The following is a 24,011-nucleotide window of genomic DNA, read 5'->3' as shown; positions in this document are numbered from 1 at the left end:
CTGAGAGGGACTTTGGGGAATGAGGTGGGAAGGTGGCTGCTTATAAGATTCTAGAAAATTTCACTTAAATAAAAAGCTCCAGTGGAAAACCAAGACTCCCCCGAGCCCTGAAATATTTTGTTGTACGTGTTTGTGAATTGGAGATGTTGCCTTCTCTGTTCTTTTTTTTATCAAAGAAACGGATCTGATTTGTAGGTCCCCGAGCTGCCCTTTGTTTCAGACTTGAGGACCAAGCTTTTCTGTGTGTGTGAGTGTCAGTGTGTTAGTGTGAGTGCGTGTGTGTCCTGCAGTGCGAGAGCAGGATGAGCGCCTGCTCCACGCTCACTCCCCACGGGTTCGTTTAATGGTGAGCTTGGGTCTGAAAGATGATTAAAGGGATAAGATGATTAATAATTCACCTTTTCAAATTCTTTTCCATTAATGGAGAAAAAAAAATCTCATCATCCTGTTAACAAGATGAAGTTTGGTGTGTGCTGGGTTCAGAGAGGAGGAGACCTCACTGGCCCTCAGAGCCTGCAGCTTTCAGGCCCGGCTTTTTGGCCCCCCCATCCTGACCTACTTTGGCAGCGTTTTCTCTATTTTTTTTTCTCTCTTTCTGTCTCTCTCTCTATACACACACACACACACACACACACGCACGCACACGCACGCACGCCAGACCTCTTTTTCTTTTCACTCTCGAGGCCTTTTCTCCTGCTATTTTCTCTGCCTTGATTGTGCTCACCCCGCCTTCTGACTGGTCAGAGGCCCCTCTTTCCTTCAAAGCCCAGCACCAGGCCCTTCATCACGAAACAGCCCCCCACTGTCCCCTCCTTGCCATCCACAGTGGGGGAACTTCCCGTCTAGCCCTCCTTGGTGCAGCCCATGGAACTGCCGTCTTCCAGCCCAGCACGGCCACCCTTGTTTCTTTGAGTTCTAAGTTCAGTGTATCTTTGTGTTCCCACATTGCCTTTGGAGGACTTGGCAGGTAGTATTTTATTGAATGACTGCAGAAGAAATGCTGTTACTGTAGTGTCCACATCAGACAAAGCTAACCGAGCATGCAGAAGAGGGGCAGGGAGGGGCATAAGGCTGGGGGGGCGTGATTTATGTTACTGCTGCTTAAATAAGTGGCATGAAGAATCTGTGACATTCATGATAATTTTGTTACAGTATTAATTCTTTTTATGTACCAGAATTCTGGAACCTCCATGTGGAATGAAGCAGGAACCTGGGAGGCAGCTGAGGGCTGCTGAGAGGCCGTTTTCTATTGATGCTACACCCTGTAGGGCGGGGCCTTCCTGCAGGACCCTGTCACCCAGAGGACTGTTAGTGAAGGAGGTGAAGTCTGCCAACCCCAAGTGAGGGAGTCACAAGGAGAAGCTGTGAGCGGTGACGGTGGCCTTCTGAGAGCATAACAGGAGAGTTCCAGAAGCAGAGTTTGGGGCGCTGTTTGGTATTGGGGGGGGCAACATGTAGACAGACTCCGAGAAAGTCAGTGCACCGGGCTGGATGCACTGGGTCGTTAGGGAAGTTCTTAGTCCATAACAGATTAAGTCAGGTTTGACACATTTGGGGTAGATGTACTCTGCTTAGCAGTGTGGGAGGGTACATGCTGCATTTCAGGAAGATTTCTAAACTAAAAATACTGTAGTTTAAAATATGACAATATATTTAGGTGAGCTTTGCATTTATAGGGAAAAGTAGGCCACCTGCTCCTAACTGCCCCCACGCTGCACCTTCCGTCTTGATACCTGTAGACCTTCTCTCCCCACACTGGGAGCTGTTCTTTCTGTGTCTCTTCTTTTTATGTTTCTGATGGTGCTTTTGTTCTTGGGTCACACATCGCTGTAGGTTTTCATGCCTGCCCTGCACCTCCCCACAGAGGACCTGCTTAATGTGCCTGTTTGATGTTGAGGTTACTTGTTGCCAGCCCTGTCCCCACCCTCCCATCCCATCAGACCAGCTCTGCTTCAGTTGGAGGCTTTGTTTATCATCTGTGTTCCCTTAGTTCTCAGGGCAGCATCTAAAGGTCTCTAGACACCTGCTGAGTGAACCTCCTTGGCCTCTTTTAAGAGATTTTGGTTTTTCTTCATGCCAGGTCTTAGACGTGCATGGAGGTCTCTCTCTCTCTTGCGCATTCTCCTTAATTAATTTCTCTACTTTTTCTTTTGTGTCAAGGTGGAATGGAGAATTATATGGCTGAAGATAACAGAAAGATTTGAGAGGCAGAGATCAGGATTTGGAGACATTGTTCAAGTTGGACGTTATTGTCCAACAAGCAGGACTTGAGGTCATCTGAGGGAAGGGCCAGTACCCGTGGAGACTGAGAGGGTGTGGAAGCTCCCAGTGGCTGTTCTGCAGGATGGAAACGTCCTGCAGTGTCCAGCTGGATGTGGACAGTTGGGTTTGCAGCAGGTTAGGCACATTAGGGGGCTCAGTAGCCCAAGAGGGAGGAAAAAGCTGATGACATGGCTAACCCAGGTCAGGAGGCGTCTCCATGCAATGTGGGTGGGGCGTCCAGACTTGCTCCTGGGGGTATCAGTTTATCCCTACTATGGAAACATAAAGCGTTTATGTTCTATAATTATACATCATATAAAATATAATTATGAAAATGATCTGCCGTCTCCTATTTCTAGATGTAAATAGAAGCAGTTTTTAGATCATCTCTTGGGGTCCCTCTCCGCACAGTTGAGGACTGACTAATTCAGTGAAAACAGCATATCCCCAAACACACTGCCTTGCACGGCAGCATCTCTGGACATTGATGGTCGTGACCTTTGGCTGAAGTCCTGTGAGTTTTGTCTATGGAAAGTCCTATCCTCAGCAGAATTTCCTTCTTACTGCAGAGGATTTTGACTGTTACAGCAAGTTTTGCAGCAGCAGCTCTTCTACAAACTATCCTCTAATTAACAGGAAGCTCGTGTCTGAAGAGTTGTGTATAATTTTCAGAGAGAATCTTGTAAAAGAGGAGCATCATAAATTCATATTTTATGCTTGACTGACTTTTTCCTTTAGGAAATAAACATGTATTGTGCCAGGAAATGTAAAAAAAAAACCCAAAAAACCAATAAAATCCAACCACCCACATCTCTCATTCCATGTCTTGGTTAAATGTTTTCTTATGGCTTTACATCATTACTTACAGGTTTTTTCAAAAATTGCAGAGCAGACTAAAAATATTTTCATACACACGTTGACTGAGAGACTAGGTAGATAGAGCACCTTGCCTTTCTTCAGATGCAGAGGAGAGGAGGAGGCAGCTGTGGGGTTGGGACAGCAGCCTCCCAAGCCACCTGCGGAGAGCCCTGGGGCATGTGGCTAGGAGGCGGAGTTCATGGTCAAGTTGAGGGAAGGGGCACAGATAAAACATGTGGCTTTTACCAAGCAGTGCCAAGCTGTATGTCACTAAATGTTAGGTTGGTGGTGACCAGTGGTATGGTGGGGTTCAGTGAAGGAGATGACCCTGGAGGGCAGTGAGTAAAGGAAGTTAGGGATTCTCGCCTGCTGTACTGTTGACATTTTGGGCTAGACAGAATCTCACTTTGTCACCCTGGGTTGAATGCTGTGGTGTCGTAGCTCACAGCAACCTCAAACCCTTGGGCATAAGAGATCCTCTTGCCTCAGCTTCCTGAGTAGGTGGGACTCAGGAGTTACAGGTGCCCAACACAATGCCCAGCTAATTTTTCTGTAATAGAGACAGGGTCTCACTCCAACTCCTAAGCTCATGCAATCTACGCGTCTCGGCCTCCCAGAGTGCAGAGATTATAGGCATGAGCCACTGTGCTCAGCCAGTTCTTTATTTGGAGTTGGAGGGGGCTGTCTGGTACATCCTAAAATATTTTAGTGGCATTCTTGGCCTCTGCCCAGTAGGTACCAGGAGTTTCCACCCTACCCACCCTGTTGTGACAACCAGGGGGGAAATGCCCTCTGGGGGGGGGCAGATTCACCCTCCCGGATTTGGGGCTGAACTGTGAACAATAAATAGAACTTGCACAGGAAGTTTGGGCAGTGTGGGTTTTAGCTGAGAAACACCATTGAAGTGAAGACCCAGGAGCACCAGGGCCACCTCAGGTGTGGCTCCGGGACTATACTGTGTTACCTGTGTAAGTACTACAGTGAGGATCATCATTTAGAAACTTTTATAGCAACTTTAGTAAGTAATTGTATTGTTTATCAACTGCAATAATGAAAACTTCAGGCTTCTATTTTGTATGTCTTTATTATTTGAATTTTCTAGAAATTTACTTTCTTGTTTTATAAAAGTGTTAGTCTGTGACAGATTGGAACATCAAAACAATGGGAACAATAGCAAACTTGTCGTTGGGCAGTGAGACTTTGCGAGGGGAAACTGGATTTCAGGTGTACGGTAGGAACTAAGGTGATTTAGGTACAGCCCAGGTAGAGTGTGAAGTCAGAGTGTTTCTGAGCTCTCCAGGGTGCCTGGCGCAGGCTGGGCCTGAAACTCAATAAATACGTTCAGGATGAGCAGATACCCAGAAAGCCTGCAGAGGGGAAGGATGTAGGAATAAGGAGTGGGGAGCCAGGGGGTATTTGGGGTTGGGGGTGACTCTTAAAAGCATACATTGTGCCATGTTAGTCTGTCTCGGTGGTTTTAAATTTTTAGTCATCTGTTTATCCCCATTGAGAAAATTTTCTGGCTCAGCACCCGTAGCACAGCGGTTAGGGCACCAGCCACATGCACTGGGGCTGGTGGGTTTGAACCCTGCCCAGGCCTGCTAAACAACAATGACAACAATAACAAAAAAATAGCCAGGTGTTGTGCTGGGCACCAGTATTCCCAGCCACTTGGGAGGCTTCAGCCCAAGAGTTTGAGGTTGAACTGTGACGCCACAGCACTCTACCAAAGGCAGTGTAGACTCTGTCTCAAAAAAAAGAAAATTTTCTAATTGCTTACCCTTAGCCCATAATTTTGAATTGATAATTGCCCATTTGAAGCTATAATTCGTACATCTTAGGCCTTATGTGTCAAATTATGTGTGTCCTTCTCTTGGGGTTTGTAAACACTTTTTTATGTCCTTGGTACAAAGTAAATTTTGTGGTTAGCAGCTGTCCATTAAAGAAATAAAGGAAAGTGCCCTTTGGTTTCATCCTCTGTGTCCTGGATAGTTTTTATAGCAGAGTTGGTGGGGGTGTGCGTGAGCCATGGAGGAGGCTGTGAAGGCTGGCTGCCTCGTCTGTGGCCATGGGCTGTGCCTGAGTCTGCTCCAGAAGCTTCAGGGAGCCAGTTTGCTGGGACTACACCTGTCACTTCTATTTCATTGAACATACTAAATTTATTTTCTATGTTCTGTCTGATTATTTCAATCTAAAGTGAGTGTTTATGGGTTGTTTTTTCTCTCTATTGTTTCTGCAACTCTGGCTCATGGTGCTTTGTTCCCTGGAATGCTGAATTTGTGAATAGGAACTGCTTCCTGGCTGATACCTCAAAACCAGCTGCTTGAAATAACACACAGAGCCTTGGGCTTTCTGTCTTCATCTTGGACGACATTTGTGAGTTGAGAATTCTTGGTTGCCTAACTGAGATTTGAATCATTTGGCGGAATGGGGACGTGCACATTGAGCTGCTATTTCAGGAAGCTGGGTTCCAGTTCTATCTACTGCCCCTTACATGTTCAGCTATTTTGGGGGAGTTACTTACATAAGCTCCCTGTGTCTCGGTAGGTTGATAGGTCAGTGAGTAGCGGAGGAACAGACGGCTGATTTCAGGATCAAGGTCTAGACATTGGCAATTTAATGTTCAGTGTTTCTGCAACGCCATTATCTGCGGAGGTAGTTAGCAAGGCACCTTCAAGCCGGACAGGTATACTATATGTTCCCTGCTCTCCAAAATTAAATTATTTGAGTAGACAAGACCCAGGAGCTCTCAGATAGCAGCAGAATGAAAACAGGCAGTGTGTTCTCTGGTGGTTCAGAGGAAGTAAGTGCAGGATATTCTGGGTAAGAAGCGGCTCTTAGTTGGGCCTTGCCAGATGGGTAGGACTTAAATATCCAGAAGGCGGGTGGCGCCTGTGGCTCAAGGAGTAGGGCGCCAGTCCCATATGCCGGAGGTGGTGGGTTCTAAACCCAGCCCTGGCCAAAAACCACAAAAAAAAAAAAAAAAAAAATATCCAGAAGGCAGGAGGGCATTCAGGGGAAGGGGAACAGAGAAAATCAAAGAATCATCACCGGGTCATTCACTCCAGGGAGCCAGCGTAGGGAAAGGAGCTGGGAAAGGCATCTGGGACCCGTTGAGATGATCCTCAAGTGCTAGGCTCAGAGTGATGACTCTCTTGGCAGTCAGAGGAGGCCCTTGAAAGTTCCAGGCCTGTCCAGCGATACGGAAATGAAGTTTTAAGATGCTAATGGGCGTAGAGTAGCGAGGCGTTCCATTCACGGTCCTCTCAGGAGAGGCACACATACCCAGAAGGGCAGTTGAGTGGAGCTTGTAAAAGAGTGGACGTGAAACCAGCAAGATTTGGTGAGCACCCCCGATAGCAGCAGAAGGTTTTGGGGTGCTCAGCAGGAAGGGTGGCCTGGCTGTTGGCCAGGGCGACAGAGGTGACTGGGCCGTGTGCACCCTACTGTGTGGCCAGCTCAAGCTCCTTCCCTTGGTGGTGGTTTCAGCAGCAAGAGGACAAGGCCTGAATACTTCTGGAGACTCTGTTCCATCATGCTTGCTAACACCCCACCCGATTCAAGGGATGGAGAAAGGGACTCCGCCTTGAGGTGGAAACAGCTGCCCCCTCATGGTGTCAGGGTGTGGGTGCCCAGGGGAGAGTTGGTGGAGTTTTGTAACTTACCACAGTGTGTGAAGGAAGTAACTTTGCCCAGTAATCTTCGAATCTTTAAAAAACACTCCAAACCACTTGCCACTTATTTTTGAACATAGCTGCTATGAACTACTGTGGCTTAAAATTCTGTTTCATTTATTTTTATTTGTAAAATATGATTGTATTGGGTGTAGTTCTGAGAAAGGTAGGGGAGACTTTCCGCGTGGTGTGATTGCACAGTGATTGCTTTTACTGCAGGTCAAGCGAGCGTCCCTGTCCCGTCCAGTGTGCAAATGGATGGAATGTGTGTGGGGCTCTGTCTGACACTATGTGCATTGTGGCCCTGGGCTGAGGTCTTTGTTTCGGGTTGGCTTTTTGCATATTCTATGTTAGTCCCTGCCCTGTGTGTCCTTTTCTTCTGGTTCCGTGCTTCATGGTGAGTAGTGGCGGGGAACCCCCTCACTGGGACTTCTGTCCTTGCTTCAGCTTAATCACTATTCTTGTGGGTCCCCCAAGCCAGAGGTCAGCTGAGTTAGACCCACAGAGTGGCTTTGCGCTCTGTCCCAGTTTTTCTTCTTGGTTAGATTGTTGCTGTATTCTCTCTGCAAGCTTCAAGAGGTTGCGTAGATGCTTTGGTAGACACATCAGAGAACTTGCTGCACATTTGGACCAGGAGGAAAGGGCAGGTGGGATTGGAGGTGAAGGTCGTACCTGCTTGAGGACGATGGCTTTGAAATCCAGATCTTTTTACTTTACTCCCTTCCCAGTGCAGACACCTACTGAGATGCTTCTGCAGCTCGCCAGGGGCCCACCCAAGAACAGGCCACTCCTCCTCGTATCTGCTTTACATCCCAGCCCGAGGATACACTTTAAGGAGCCTGTTACTTCCTTAATTAAAAGTGTAATTAATGTTACAGAGGAGGGATTAAGGACACAGTGAAAGTGTTTACAAGGGGAAGACCTTACTTAATGAACCTGGGTGCTTTATTTATTTGAGATTTATTTGAGAGGGTAAAGGCTGAGGCCATGAGAAAGAACACACGAGTCAGCTGCGTGCAGGGGCAAGGGCTGCAGAGAGATTGATGCAGGGGGGTGGCGGAGCTGAGCAGAGGGAGGGGGGCCTGCGAGGGTTAGTGCAGAGATGAAGGGTCAGGACAGAACCCCGGGGTCAGGGCAGAGCTGTGGTCCTTTCAGCATGATGTGTGCGTCACCTGGGAGCTGTTAGAAATGCAAATGCTGGGTTTTTAAAAAATGGCTTTATTGAGGTATGATTAACACACTGTACAGTTCATCCATTTAAACTGTACAACTCAGTGGCTGTTAGGATATTTGCAGAACCATCGTACCCCACAAAGGATCCTACAGGGCTTAGCCGTCAGCCCCAAGCAGCCACAAGCCTGCCTCCTGTTTGCAGACTCCCCCCTTGCAGACTGTGAGGGATGGAATAGGAACAGCGTGTGGTCTTTCATGACCAGGGTCTCCAAGTCATCAGGGTGTACCCGTGTCTGCACCTCTTTCCTCTTTATGACCAAATAATGTTCCATTGTTCAAAGATGTGAAATGCAGATTGTCGAGACCCACCCTGATCTTGCTGAGTCAGAGACTCTGGGGTCCTGCCCCTTCGTAATCTGATTTTCACAAAGCCCTCCGGGTGACCCAGACCCACCCAGGAATGACCCTGCCTGGGCCTGGGGACAGATTCCTACCCTTGTCTGAAGGATGATTGAAAGTTACTGAAAGGTTTTTAAACAGAGATGTGAAATCTTCCATTTTATTTATTTTTTAAAAAATCATGTTAGCCTTTCTCTGAAAAGTGGTATTGGGGGAATCTGGCTGGGAGAAGATGCAGGAAGCTCTGGGGAGAGATGCTGGCCCGGCACTGGCTGCTGGCAGGGAAACTAGAGAACTGTGGGGAAACACAGAAAGCAGGGAGGCCGTGATTCCTGGAGAGTCAAAGACAAAATCCAGCGAAATCCAAGTGAATGGGTAGGCCTGCTTTCTCTCAGGTCTCCGAGTGTTCTGTTTTCTGATAAGTGATTCATCCCTCTAGAACCCACTCTTCCTTGGACCCCCCAGAGAAATTACTGGGTGACATTTGAGCAAATACTAAGTGGAGAATGCCCTTGGGAAGACACATTCCAGCACATCTGGAACCCTAAGTACAGTCGGCCTCCCTGTCTGTGGGTTCCACATCCTTGAGTTCACCCAAGGGCAGATGAAAAATATTCAAAAAAATAAAAACAAAACATAGCCGGGTGTGGTGGTACGCGCCTGTCATCCCAGCTACTAAGGACGCAGGAGGATTACTTGACTTTGGTCTGAGTAACATAGCAACATTCTATTCAAATACAAAAAAAAAAAAAGAGAGAGAAAAGAAAGAAAAGAAAAAGAAAGTAACATATAATACAAATTTTTAAAAAGCAGTACAGTGTCACAACTGTTTACATATCGTCTGCACTGTAGTGTGTATTATAAGTAATCCGGGGTGACTGAAAGTGGAGGATTTGCACATACTATGCATGCTGTTTTATCCTCAGACTTTGATATGGGGGAGCTCCTGGAACCAGTTTTCCTTGGATACTGAGGGATGACTTTAACATAAATATTAATTTGTATGTGCGGTAAAAAAAGATATATGTCTCTGAGAAGTGGGAAGTGTAGGTGTCACCAGCTTGTTTGGACTAGTGTGTGCAGAAGTCTTTCGCAGCAAGGTGACTTTGTGTAATGTAAGGAGAGGAGACGGTGGGTTTTGATGAGCAGAGAGGTATTTGAGGTTGCAGCCAATTCTGAAATGCGTGAATGTCAGTATTCCAGGGTTTTGGATGAGGAGACTAAGGCTTTGCTATAGTAAGTAACCTGCCTGTAGTGATACAGATCTGTCCCTTCCTTGTTAGTGAGGACTGGGGCAGTTTTGTACCAGAACACAAATCAAAGCCAACCAGCCCATAGGAGGGTCAGGTTGCCGCCCTTGGTGTCATTGTCACCTTGTTCAGGACAACAGAGCCACCTGCTCACAGACTACCCAGGGTCCCCAGAGATCTCAATGTCGCACTTGCAGGGCCAGACTTAACTCTCACTCATAAGTCATGTAAAAGTTGTTAAAAGTTTTGGTAGGTAGCAATCATATCGTCTTCTCCAATGTCAATTAGTTATTCCATGAAACCAACTGAAAAATGTTACTTTAAAAAAATTTTTTTAAGATGTTACTTAAAAACATTTTTTAAAAACTCACTACAATTTCTCATTTGAAAGATTTTTAGTAGATTAGAAAAATTTATGTCTAGGTTTTCGTTGTGACAATTCTATGGATGACAGCCTTTGTTTTAGTTAAAAAAAAAGTCAAGACTGTCATGAATGAGACAGTTATTTAATAAGGTATCAAACTAGGCTGGGTGAGGTGGCTTACACCTATAATCCCAGCACTCTGGGAGGCCGGGGAGGGTGGATGGCTTGAGCTCAGGAGTTGGAGACCAGCCTGAGCAAGAGTGAGACCCGGTCTCTAAAAACTAGCTGAGCCTGGTGATGGGCACCTGTAGTCCAGCTACTTGGGAGGCTGAGGCAAGAGGATTGCTTGAGCCCAGGAGTTTGAGGTTGTCGTGAGCTGTGATGCCACCACACTTTACTGAGGGCTAAAAAGTGAGACTCTGTCTCAAAAAAAAAGAAAAGATGTCTTCTTCACTTTGAAGGGGCAAATTGAGAAGGAAGAGGGTATGTTATGTGTGAAAGTTTGTGTATTTTAATAACTAGGTAGCCCACTACTGATAAATCATTTGTTATCATGAAGAAAGCAAATTTGGAACACTTACTTTTTTTCCCTTTTTTTTGAGACGAGTCTCACTTTGTCACCCTCAGGAGAGTGTGGTGGCATCATAGCTCACAGCAACCTCAAACTCTTGGGCTTAAGCCTCAGTCCAAGTAGCTGGGACTACTAAAAGAAATCTTTAGAACACACCTAAATACCAAAGTTAAGGCAATGTTTTTATATATCAGCATAAGTACTCAACAGAATTTATGCAATCAGATAACTATGAAGAGAATAGAAACAAAATATCTGTGCTACAGCTGAAACATCCTTCTCCAAAACATGAATGTTATTATGCCAGCTGTATAAAGTATTTCTAAATGTTGAATCCCTGGAAGGTGATATGAAAAATAAAAACTTCGGGGTGATGAGATTATGGCTTTTTTAAATAAAAAAAAAATTTAATTTGAAAAGCCCCTTTTTCTCTGTGCACAATAAAACCTTTATAGATTAAAAATTCAAGTTGACAAGATAATTTTACATCATGAACATGGAAAAAAGAAACCAATGCAAGTTGGTCAAGAAAACAGGACCAAAATGTTGACTAGTTAAGAAGAAAAGAATAAAGTATAAAGTATGTGTTCAAGCTTGATGTTTTTTTTTTTTGGCCGGGGCTGGGTTTGAACCGACCACCTCCGGCATATGGGACCGGCGCCCTACTCCTTGAGCCACAGGCGCTGCCAAGCTTGATGTTTTTAACACAAACATAGGCGTGCCTAGTAAGTACCACGGACTGAGCTAGGGAGACATGGGTGGAAAACCATCACGGCTGGTTCCACCGTTAAGATTGCATTTAATTCACAACATACAATAATGGTTCTGTTGAAAATTGCCTTGTGTTTTGTAATCCATCTTTCTGACATTCTGATTCTCTAAAACTCCAGCTTCGATCTCTTACAAGACAGCCTCTTTAATTATCTTGGCTTGATAACCTGGTATTTGCTTTCTAGTAAGATAAACTGAAATAGAAGCTGGAGCACGGTGCTTTCTGTGTAATCTCGTGTTTAGTTAAGTAGCATCAGGATGCTGCCAGTAGCAGGTGGCCGTCTGGGGTTTCCTGTACCCTCCAGCCCTGCTCCCCGACAGTGGAGCGTGTTGTCTGCAGCTGACAAACCATCTAACTCGAGCTGAACCGTGTGGAGGTGTTGGTTTGGCAAGTCTGAAAACTGGGTGTGCGCAGGGCCTGCTCTGCTAGGGTTTTCAGGGGCTGTGTCCAGCGCTGTCACCTCAAGGTGGAAAGGCTGCCTGGCACTTCCAGCCCTCACACCTGGGCTCCAGGCTAGACAGAGAAAGAGTGAGGACAGAGGGCCCCACATCTTCACCTGTTGGCTTCAGCAGGAAAGCTGGGGCTAATGCCTCCCTGACTGTGCCTGGATCTCGCGGCATCAGCTGTGATGGTCAATGGCTGTGGGGCAATTCCCTAGGGTCTTGGACAAGGAAAGAGCCTCAGTCCTTCCCTCCCCTTTTTACTTGAAAGGAGGAGTTAGCTGTAGGCCCTCTGCCTCCCTTAGTCCAGGCTAGCCCTTCTGTAAATTCTGTCAAGTTAATTAAAAAACTTAACCTTTCTCTTCTCTTTCCTCTGCCTATCTTTTGGCTTTTTCTCCATTTGAAAAACATAAAAGGCGCAAGGCAGCCTTCTGTCTACCTCAAGTCAGAGAAGAAAGAGCTGTGTGTTTGAAGTGTGGACGTAGGTGAAGCAACAGTTGAATCAAACACCTACAGCCTTTAAAGTACCAGAAATCACTTACACTGTGGGGCGGCAGAGGTGAGCTAGTATGTTAGAGTGAACGGAACAGCCGTGGGGTGCTGGCTTCTGCCGAGTTCTGCTTAGCTCTAAGAACTTTGTTCTTCCATGTACCTGTGGGAAAAGGTACTGAGTCCATTTCACAGATTTGAAAACTGAGGCTGAGTAATTTCTCCGCGACTCTCCCAGCTGACAGGGTCTGGATTAAAGCCAGACTGGGCTAACTGTACATACTGCCCCCTGCAGTCCCCCTCACCCCCCCGCCCCGTTGTCTGTTATCTGTACCTCATTTGTCTTTAGCTAAATTGCTTTCCGCAATTGTTCTCAATATTAAATGTTAAATCTCAATATTAAAAAACACCTGTCTTACTCGGATCGATTATGTCTGCTTATTTACTAGTGAGCTCCGAGGCCCCGGGCTGCAGTGTCAGCAGCCTACACCCTGGTTCCAGACGTGACTGGACGTGTCTGGAAGCCTATGGGAGGAATCTGGCTGGGGCTGCTTGACTGCAGGCACTAACCGGCAGCCTCCTGGAGAGAGCTGACCCTACCAGAAGAGAGAGCAGAGCTGTACAAGTTTACTTGGAGGTCAGGGCTGCAGAGTAGGGGGCCAAGGCTGACACAGATGCAGTGTAATTATTTAGCCTGTCTGGTGCATTCCCTGGGGACTTGTGGGGCCAGGGAATGTAGCCACTAGGCTACAGGTGGTTCACTAAGATTTCCAGGTGTCACTGTGTGTTCACACAGACTCAACGGACTTCCTCAGCAGATGCAGGGATTGGGAGTCGAAAGGGTAAAGGCTTATCCATGCGGTGGCCAGGCAGGCCTCTTCAAAGCCCATCAGAGAGAGGGGTTTGCTTCCTCCTTCCTTTCTGGAGATACTTGGGGGAAGTAGTTGAGGGCAATGGAGTTCTATAGTAGCAAATGGAAGCAGAATCTAGGAAGTGGTAACACGTTTGCTTAATTCTCAGTAGCCATCAATTTGCAAGTGTATCGACAAATATATTTGAGCAAAAGAAAACACTACATTACACATTTTCAAAATGCAAATAGAATTTACTTAAACACGCATGGGGGTACAGCTTTCTTCACTCATGTTCAAAGTTAGAAGCAAAGCCTTTTCCCACAATGGGGTCAGCAGATTCTTCTGAGTTATTCTGGCCATTTACAGTTAGATGCAGCAACTTGCTGCTTTTTACATTCTTACAGTTTCAGGACTGAGGAATACTACATTTGACCCACATTCCTGTTGGGCTAAACCTGAGTTACATTAGTTTCTAAATTACTAACTCAAGTTTGAATAGCTTTTCTTGAACATTGCCTAAAAATTGTTGATTCTCAGCACTGGAATGACAATTCTTCAATCATCCATTAAGTTAATGTTTTTCGAGGCTCCCCTGGTCCTTAGGCTTACAGAACTGACATTGTGGAGAAAACAGTGAGCAGATGTATAAATAAATTTTAAGAAAATCAGGCAATAAAACTTCAGCCGGGTGGTTAGAGGGCTGTCGGAGGAGGTGAGACTTCCTGTGAGCCGTGATGGGAGTTGGGAGGGAAGGTCCTGTCTCCTGGGCTCTTCTCCTTGTGTGAAGACAAAGTCCCCTGTCCTTGGGGAGTCTGTATTCAAGTAGGAGGAGGGGAACAGATAGAGTACACGGAACATACCGTCTGTCAGATGCTGAAAAAATTAGACATTGGGAGCACTGGGGTGGTTAGTAAAATTATAAAATGGAGGCTGGCTGCAGTGGCCAACACATGGTGAAGCCAGGACAAGAGGATTGCTTAAGGCCAAGAATTCTAGACCAGCCTGGGCAACATAGACCTCGTCTATACAAAAAATTAATGAAAAATATCCAGATGTTCCAGATGTTGTGGTGGCACCTATAGTCCCAGCTACTTGGGAGGCTGAGGCTAGAGGATCTTCTGAGTCCAAGATTTTGAGGTTGTCATGAACTGTGATGACGTCAGTTCACTCTAGCCTGGGACTAGAGAGCAAGACCTGGTCTCAAAAAAGAAAAAAAAAGTATAAATCGAGTGGTCAGGGGAGAGCTCCCAAGAAAGTGAACTGTGAACCAGAAGTGAAGTTCTGGGATCCACCCCAAAGGCTGCTTCTGTCAAGGGGAGCTTGTCACTGTCTTAGTCCTTGGGAGCCCCTGGCTGTGTTGCAGCCACTGTCAGCTCTGCTGTTGGCAGGGCTGAAACAGCCGTGGACAGTGTGACTGAGTCCACATGTGGTCACCTTCAAGTATGGATACCTTTGGGTAAACAAGGTTTTGTAGCTGAGCACGTTACTCTTCTAAATCGAACCTGTATTAAGCAAGGGAGATTGGTTACTGAGTAAGTAACTGCTATTGTTTGCTCTCTCAAGTGTGTTTACATTAAAACAGGTGAGTTACAGGTGCCTTCCACTCGTGGGGAAGTGGGCGTAGGGGAAGGCAGTGACTCTTGGCCATAATCTACTTCTCTTCTATTTGCTTTTCACAAATTCCTTTTGGTAATGATTATAAGTTGCATTTCATTTCAGACAAGTTGCAATGTGGGAGGAAAAAACTACCGTGTGAAGGAAACCGTGGTGTGTGATTGCTCTGTGGACTCTGGGGTTATGTCCAGCACATGATGCGCCCTTGACAGCTTCCTGTTGACTCTGTTACCTGGAGCCCCACCCAGCAGGCCGACGAGTCCTCCCAGGTCCTGCTTCCTGGACTGCCTGTCCCCCTGCTCCAAGCCCAGGCTCCCACAGTTCCAGGTCACCTTCACCTCTGCAGATCTGACAAACAGCCATGGTGGTGTGACTCACCTTCCTTCCTGGAGCTAATGGCACAGACATCCACTCGAAAACTTCCTTCTCTGGATTAATTTCTCCAACCTTGTTGATTTGCTAGACTTGCAGCGGTTCTCAACCTGTGGGTCACGACCCCTTTGTAACAATGAAAATACACGGCGGCATCAGGAAGGTTGAGAACCACTGTGCTGGAGTATTACTATTGTTTCAGCTATTTTGTCTTTTCTTTCTTTTTTTTTTTTTTTCTGAGACAGAGTCTCACTCTGTCCTGTGGGTAGAGTGTCATGGTCTTATAGCTCACCGCAACCTTAAACTCTGGGGCTTGAGCACTCCTCCTGCCTCAGCCTCCTGTGTAGCTGGGGCTGCTATTTCTATTTCTATTTCTACAAAAATAGAAAAACTAGCAGGTGCCCCCTTGATGCCCTGCTAGGTTTTCTATTTTTGGTAGAAATGGGGTCTTGCTCTTGCTTAAGCTGATCTTGCACTCCCGAGCTCAGGGCATCCTCCCTCACTGGCCTCCCAGCCATTTCTTTGTGTAATCATCTGTCCTTTCTTCTCAGTGTAAAGAAATGTGGAGGCCAAAGACCAACAAACTATTCTGAGTTCTGCTCTTATCACCTTGGGAAGGAAAACTTGGTTTATACAAAGCATGGCGTCTCTGTGGCAGGACCTGCTCTCTCTCAAAATATATTTTCTATTTAATCTTTTGAATATTAACACATTTGTAAGTCAGAAAATCTTGTCTCCTCCCCCAGCCTCTGGATAACCACTTTGTGGGTCTCTATATGACCTTCAGGCGTTTTCAAGGAACAATATAAATACAAGCAAAGGCAAATACGTTCCTATTTTTCTCCATTTTTTTTTTCTAAAAAAGTGAGGGTCATCTACATACACAGTCCGCTACTTTGTAGTTGTTTGTTTTTAATCTCGGAAGGTAGGAGATCTTCCAACACCGCCAGTAGCACACAGCACTCTCCTTTTTATGCTGCACAGTATTCAGCTTCTTTGAAACATAAACCTGGTCATGTCCTCCCTGCTTCCCTCACTTAAAATAGAGATATTGTCATTCACACTTTGCTCCTAACGGTAGCACTCTGACAATCATTGCCCTTGTGAGCAGGGAACTGTCCTTTGCTTTCTGAACTTTGTTAGTGGTAATGACGTGGTTGAATTCTATGATTAATTTTCAAATATTGGCCATAAGGAGGAAGGGGTCCTGAGACACAGGTACGTTCAGATAATACTAATGGAAGCTGGTGTGGCCTTATCAGAGCAGTGTGTCCCGGGTGGATCAGGAGCCAGGAGAATGTCCCTTCCTTTGTCACTGGGATTTGATTCATGGGGCTTGGCTCTACAGTATGAGAGACACAGTTACAGACACTGCTGTGGTCACTCAGATCCTTGTGTCCCCCCTAGAATTCAGGGAAACAATAAAATCTATCTTCCAGGGTCTTAAGGGGAAATTAAGTAGGATAGATGATGCTTTTTTGGGAAGGAAAACTTCCAAAATAATATGGCTACATTTCTGAAATTGTTTATTAGTAAGGAACAGAAAGTTAACTCTTTCAGAAATGAGCGATGGTTTAGTTCAGGAAATTGAGACGGTGCCGCTGTGAATTTGCATGTCTGATCATACGGTGTTCTTGAAGATGGCCTAGGTTGCTAGTTTTTTATTTCTGTCCTTAATCACCACACCACTGTGTCAGTCATTCAGAGACGTTAGTCCAAGGATGAGAATCTCTTTGCTTACAGCATATGACACATGTCCACCCTGGAGACACATGTCATCCAGGCTTTTGAGGGGGTGTTTGCCGGAGGGGCTTGCTGGAGATCAGCCTGTGAGAGCGAGCTCTTTAGGTGTCTGTTTTTATGAAGAGAGGTCGTACTGGCTGATGGGCCTTTCAGAATGCATCTTTTCTCTGGCCATTATGGAATACACTTCACCATTTAAGTCTGTTCTTCATGCAGATGTCCCAGGGTCACTCAGAAAGGCCAGCTTGCTTCCCCGTGCTTTATGTGCTATAAGACGTGGAATCCAGCGGTCCCTCCTCAGCTGCATGGTGCCTTTGAGTGGTTTCAGTTGTCTGCGGTCAACCACGGGTCTGAAAATATTAAGTAGAAAACTCCAGAAATAAACATTTCCTAAGTTTTAAATTGACCATCCTTCTGAGTAGCGTGGTGAAATCTCCTGCTATCCGCTGTGTCCTTTCCAGAATGGGAATCATCCCTTTGTCCAGCATTACCCATCCCCTGTCTGCCACCTGCCTCTTAGCCACTGTTGGCCACTCAGCAGCCATCAGGGTTGTGTTTGGTAAGGCTCGGCCCTGCCATGGTTTCAGGCATCTGCTGGGGGCCTGGGAACACGTCTCTCGTGGATGAGAGGGGTCTACTGTGTCCTCATCTCATCTGAAGCAGGTGGTGACATTTTGGAAACCTGCACTTGTGTTTGTAGCTCCTCAGAGCACACTGACCCCTAGCGACTGAGGAGGGATCGTGAGAGCAGGGGAATGGGGAGGTTAGGAGGCAGAGTTGACGTGAGACGGCACTCTGCTCACGGGGGAAGTGGAGAATGCTTTCCTCTCGTGAAGTGATGAAAGGACGCTTTTGTGACAGTGGCTGTAGCTGGGGAATCTGAAAGAGGCTGTGGAGGGGAAGAGAAATGTTGCTGCTCACGCAGATCAACGAAATGTCGCAGCTCATATGGACTCGCCATGGTTCTCAGAGGGTCTTGGGCAGAAGGGGGTTTCCTGAGTGTAAATATCAACTGGTGAGAGTGGGGGGGTGGCTTGGAGGTGGGAGGAACAGTAGCCGTGGCCCCTGAGAACCAAGTGGGCCTCTCGCCCAGCGTCTGTGCCTTGTAGGGGTCTGAGTCGGGCCTCAGGTATCCAGGGGCACCATCACTGTGTCCGGACTGGCTCAGTTCTCAGCCAACGTCCAGCCAGTGGCCAGGCAGGACACCTACATAAATCACCTCTTTCTTTGTATGAGTGACCTCTGATAACGAGAAGCTAAGTCTAGTTGGATTTGGAAATATGTACGTATCGTTTCAGATGAACGTTTCTCCTTATTTGTCTGTCTTCTCTCTTTAGATAAAGAAGAAGCAGCAGGATGTGGTTAGATTTCTGGAGGCCAACAAGATAGAGTTTGAGGAGGTGGATATCACAATGTCAGAAGAACAGAGGCAATGGATGTACAAAAACATCCCTCCAGAAAAGAAGCCCGCGCAGGGCAACCCTCTGCCGCCTCAGATATTTAACGGGGACCGGTACTGTGGCGTAAGTGGCTGGATTATTACCACACTGGTTTTTTTTTTTGCAGTTTTTGGCTGGGGTCAGGTTTGAACCCACCACCTCCAGTATATGAGGCCGGTGCCCTACTCCCTGAGCCATAGGCGCCATCTACCACACTGTTTTCACATGGTCACAGAGTTTCCTGTCCCTCAGACTTTGAGGGTACAAAAATGTCTCTATTCTGGCTTCATAACTGAGTGCTGGTTTCTGGGTATAGAATTCTCAGTTGGAAAGAATTTTGTTTCTATTGCTTCATTATGCTCTAGTTTCTGGTACTGCAGTTGAGATGTTTAATGCCATTTTTCTTGATCTTTTATATGTTTATGTCAGTTTCTTTTATGCAGATTTTTAAGATCTCTTAGACACAATATTCTAAAATATTTTTTGTGAATCACTGTGATGTAAGCTATTTTTCATTCAGTGTACTGAGGGCTCAGTGTGCCTTCTAATCTAAAAAATTGTATGGTTGAGTGATTAAATGTATTATATTATTTTTCTGAAAGATTTTCTCCCTACTTTTTTCCTTATTCCATTTCTCTTGGGTGCCTATTAATCTGGATATTGAATTTCTTACATTGATTTTCCAACATTTTAATCTTTTTTTGTGTGTATTATCTACCTTTTTGATTTTGTTCTTTCTGGAAGATTTGAAAACTTTACCTCTTAATCCTTTCATTGAACTTATGTCATCTTTTTTCCTCCCCTTTCTTACTCTGATTTTTTTTCTCTTTAATAATGTTTTATTTTTATGATAGGAATGCAAGGTATTGTGAATAATTCACCAACAATACATAATTTCTTTGACATTTCTTTTATTACCACTGTTGTCCCCATTTCCGCTGATTTCTTGTTTGTTTGTTTGTTTGCTTTTCACTTTGTTTGGTGACCTTTCTCCTTAGATGTATGTGGTCTTTGTCTTTAAAGAGGTGAGACACTAGGAGCTATTGGAAGCCAGGAGGTACCTGCGATTGAAGGCAGGTTTTGCTGCTGGACAGCCAGGTAGCCTGTTAGCATTCCTGTTGCGGAGATCAACAGCAGCATCTGAGGGCCTTTCTTCAGATAATGGTTTAACTTTTCTAGAGAACGGCCTTTCAGTCTCTTGCTTAGGGACTCTCAGCCTGACAGACCTAGATAGAGGGTGAGGAAGCTGGGTGGGGGGGTGGTGTCTGTCTTTATCATGCACATTTTCATTTCATATTCTTGTTTCCCCCACTCTCTTCCGTGCCCACGTTTATAAGTTTTTAGCTTCCTTGATGCCATGTCTACAAGTAATGTAGCTTCTAGCTCCCTAGGCTCTAACTGCTGGTTATGTGGACTTTCAAACAACCTGTTCTCTGCCCACTTACCCACCTTTCCCTGGCCTTTCCTGGCCCTTCCTGGCCTTGCAGCTGGCTGGTGTAGGCGTTGCATCTGCTAGCGTTGAGGTCTGGCCGTCCTCTAGTCTCTCAGCCCTCTCACCGTCTCTCCACCCACTGGAGACGTGTCCCCCAGGGGTTTAGGTGTCTCCTAGTTTATCAAACAGTGGGATTACATGGCTTTAAAATCCTTGCTGTTTTCTTGACTTATTGAGAGAAAAGAAGTAGACACATCTTTGTTCTGTCATCATAAAGGAGACATCTTCAGAGCTCTTTGAACAGAGAAATGTTTCAAGTGAACAGAATGTAATGTGAAATAAAGTTAACTTTATTCTCCTTATTTTTACCTCGTTATGACTTGGAGGTTTCCGCATGTCTTTGCCCTGTGGGGTATGTGGAGGTTCTTTCAGGTAGACTGGCAGCCAGCTGGAGGCTTGTGCATTGATTAAAGTGTGCTGGAGAGATGGGATCTTCTCTGCTCAAGCAGGGTCAGTCCCATGCTGGGGGTAGCAGGAGCTGCTGGTGTGTGCCGTCAGCATAGTCTCTTCTGGCAGGAGTTTTGAAGGTGACATCTGCTCTTACCAAGGTCAAGTAAATGTGACAAAAAACATTAGGGTGCAACTCGCCACAGGCCTTGTTCATCCCGCCTGCTCTGAGCACCTTGCTTTACCCGGCAGTAGTTCATGAGTGGTCTCATCTGGTTTGGTTAACCCAAGGAAACCTGCCAGGGTGCAGGGGACAGGTCCAGAAAGCCCGCTCGTTCTTCCAACACCTGGAATTGGCTAGACCTTAATTACAGTAGCACCTGTGTAGTTGACCTCCTCACACTGACCACCTCCTTACCTTGGCTGAATTTTCATAGATGGGACATGCACCACATGTGTATGAGAGCAGGAGGCCTGGTTCCTTATATTGACCGCCTCTGTTGACCAGTTTATTACAGTCCCTTGGGTGATCGCTCACAGAGGTTCTGCTGTTCTTCATTTTGAACTGGACGAGCTAAGCCTGTAAGACTCAGAGTAAGCACCTGCTGAGCTGCTGGGTGACCAGTGCGGACACGTGCTCCTCTCTGTCCCTGAGCATTTGAGTGTCATACATTTGGGGAGGACTTTCCCACTGAATGGAAGCTCCCTGGCATGGCCAAACAGTTCCTCACACCGTGGAGTTTGAACACTCACCACCATTTGTTACTTTCTGTTTTGTTTTGTTTTGTTTTTTTCCGAATAAGTCTGCAAACTTTTGGTTTAGATCCTTTCACTTTAAAAAAAAACAGCTTTAAATTTTAAAGCGACTTCTTTCACTTGGCATAATGTCTTCAGGACTCATCCACATGGTGAGGTGTTAAGATGTCCCCCTTCTAAGTCTGTGGTTTGAGGCAGTGAGTCTCAGGGGTGGTGGGGCTATGCAGAGCTGCAGCCGCCGTCCTTACGCAGCTGACCTAGGCAATGACAGGGCTGTGCTCTTGGCTACCCAGACAAGGAGATGCCTCCTGTTTCCTAAACCAGTCCTCTGGCTTTGATGTGGGTTCCCTTAGCTCTCCATTCTGCGTCCATCAGTCCCTTTCCTCTGGGGGCCCAGGGCCTTTTTCAGTTGTTTGCAGTGAAGAGCTCAGACAGGCACAGCCTGCTTTGTTCTGCAGGGTTCCAGGACTGTCCTGTGAGCAAGATTCTTTCCCTGTGCTGTGGCTTATGGGATTCTGTAAAACACCCAACACTTGGGCCTTCTTGATGGCTTGTAGTGTCTGAGTTGGATTTTACAATTTTTGGCTGGGGCTGAGTTTGAACCCACCACCTTCAGCATATGGAGCCAGTGCCCTACTCCTTTGAGCCACAGGCACTGCCCATTCTGAGTTGGATTTTAGAAAGCTCAGGACCCCACAGGCTCAGACAGTGGCACTTGTGGGATGCACCGGCAGTGAAAACACGGCATCCGCAGAGAAGGAAGGTGCCTGCTCCCCTTCCCGGACCTTCTCCCTCTCTGCTCAGTGTGTAGAGGATTTGGATTTCTTTGTGTAGTTTTATTGAAAACATTTTTACTGTGGTAAAAAAGTTGTAAAATTTAACCTTAAATCTTAGCCAATTTAAATGTGTACGGTTCAGTAGTATTAAATATATTCACATTGCTGTGAAGTAGATCCCGAGACCTTTTTCATCTCGTGGAACTGCAACTCTGTCCCTGTTTAGCAACTCGCCTTTGCCCCCAGCCCCAGTGACCACTACTCCACTTTCTGTACAGGGTCCATAGATTTGCTTCCTTCAGATTCCTTACAGAAGTGGAATCGCATGGTTTTGTCTCAGGTAAGCGACTTCGTTCACTTGGCTTCATGTCCTCAGGACTCACCCACGTGGTGAGGTGTGAAGACTCCCCCTTCTGAGTCTGTGCAGAGTCCCTTTGAGTGTGTGCTCACGCGGGGATGGATGCCTGGATTCCTCCCACCTCTTGGCTACTGCGAGTGGGGCTGCTGTGGACCTGGCTGTGCAGATATCTTTTTGAGACTGTTATAGGTTTTTTTGATGTGTACCTAGAAGTGGGATTGCTGGATTCTATGGTAGCTATATTTTTAATTTTTTGAGGACGAGCCAGTTTTCTGCAGCGGCTGCACCGTTATATAATCCTGCCTGCAGTGCACAGAGGTCCCTGTTTCTATACATCTTCACCACCATTCGGTACTTTCTCTGTTTTTTTTTTTTTTTCCAAATAAGTCTGCAAACTTTTGGTTTAGATCCTTTCACTATTTTAAAAAATAGCTTTAGTCGGGCGCGGTGGCTCACGCCTGTAATCCCAGCACTGTGGGAGGCTGAGAAGGGAGAATTGCTTGAGCTCAGGAGTTCGAGACTCACCTGAGCGACAGTGAGACCCGACTCATGAGAAAAATGGAAAAACCCAGCCGGGCGCCACAGCGCACGCCTATAATCCCAGCGGCTCCTGGAGGCTGAGGCAGCGGGGTGCCCGCAGCCCAAGTCTGAGCTACCACGCCCACTGTCCTCTGCTCAGGGGCATAGAGTGGGACCCTGTCTCAAAAAAAAAAAAAAAAAGTAAAGAAATAAAAAATAAGCAACGAAATAAAATTTTTAAAAAGCCAAAAAAAAAGCTTTAAATTTTAAAAATCACATCATTAATCACTGTCTGTACCACTCAAAGCATTGCGTTACTCTCTGTCAAAAACAGATTCCGTGTCATTGTCAACTTACCTGTTAGAACTTGTGTACTATTCCCCTGGTGGCTGATTATAATTCACCATTTCCCTACTGTGGGCTGTGTCTCCAGCTGCCACTTGAAGTGCGTTCATTACGGGCAAGCCGCTCTGAAGAGCACCTAAAATTGAGTGCTGCTGTTTTAGGAACTACATTCTCACTTTTACCCTGCCGACTCTTCTTCCTGTCCTTAGAATCTTCTGTCAAACAGCAAAGAGATGTACATTTTGAGATGTAATGGTACATGAGAAATTGTTGTTTGTGGCCCGGAATTGGGCTTCAAGGTCAAGAATAACTCACTTGATGAAAGAAAAATCAGAACAAAAAGGTTATTATGTATCTTGTTGGTAGAACCAGAGGTGGTTTCTCCATGCTGGGTGGTGCCCAGAGTCGTGAACGGAGCCTGTCCCTCTGCCCAGAACAGCCACGTGCCTGAAGATTCTGAGCACATTGCTGCTGTGGTTGCCCTGGAGAAACCCTGGACCAGCTGCTTCCCAGCTGCCTTCCTGACAGTTGAGCGTTTCCTCTGGCAGAGCAGAGTGGGGATAAGGATGGCCAGAAATTTCAACCTGTGTCGTACCCTCTCTGCAGTCATTTTGTATTAACAGAACTCTGTTTAGAGTCACTTAAAAAAAGAAAAGAAAGAAAGCTAAAGTCCAAAATTTTTATCATCCACAGGAGATTGTGCTGTTTCTAAAGTCTGGATGTTATTTGGGATTCCTGGCTGTATCATCTATATAATAATTAGTGATTTTCAACTGGTGTGCTGTGAAAAATTTTAAAGATCCTTAATTAAGTTTTTTTTTTTTGAAACAAGTTCAAAGCACATAAGTGTATTGTTTTTTACTCTTTTTTTTTGATCAACGTAATTTAAGTGTACCACAGAAGTTCAACTATAGGTTCAAGTGTGCCGTGGGATAAACAGGTTGAAAACACTGACTTAAAATCACCCGCACACCCATTCTCCTCACCTCATTCACCCAGTTGGTTATCATAATCCTGTGATTTTTACATCGTACATAATTCTATCCTATTTCACTTTCAAAACTCGACTAAAAGTGTGTTGTTATTACACTTTCTCTAATTAGG

General features: G+C 45.9%; 1 protein-coding gene across 1 annotated transcript in view; it reads left to right on the top strand.

Moving 5' to 3' along the window:
• The window catches only part of SH3BGRL2 (SH3 domain binding glutamate rich protein like 2), a 60,766-nt gene that overhangs the window by 16,205 nt on the left and 20,550 nt on the right, over positions 1-24,011 (top strand). Inside the window, exon 3 of the mRNA XM_053602257.1 lies at positions 18,173-18,358. Within this exon, the coding sequence (XP_053458232.1) occupies positions 18,173-18,358 (186 nt within the window). The remainder of the gene's footprint in view (positions 1-18,172; positions 18,359-24,011) is intronic.

The sequence above is a fragment of the Nycticebus coucang genome, chromosome 9 (assembly GCF_027406575.1).
Source record: "Nycticebus coucang isolate mNycCou1 chromosome 9, mNycCou1.pri, whole genome shotgun sequence".
NCBI classification, from domain to species: Eukaryota; Metazoa; Chordata; class Mammalia; order Primates; family Lorisidae; genus Nycticebus; species Nycticebus coucang.
The sequence above is the reverse complement of the archived record's forward strand: the minus strand, read 5'-3'. Positions and strand labels throughout refer to the sequence as shown.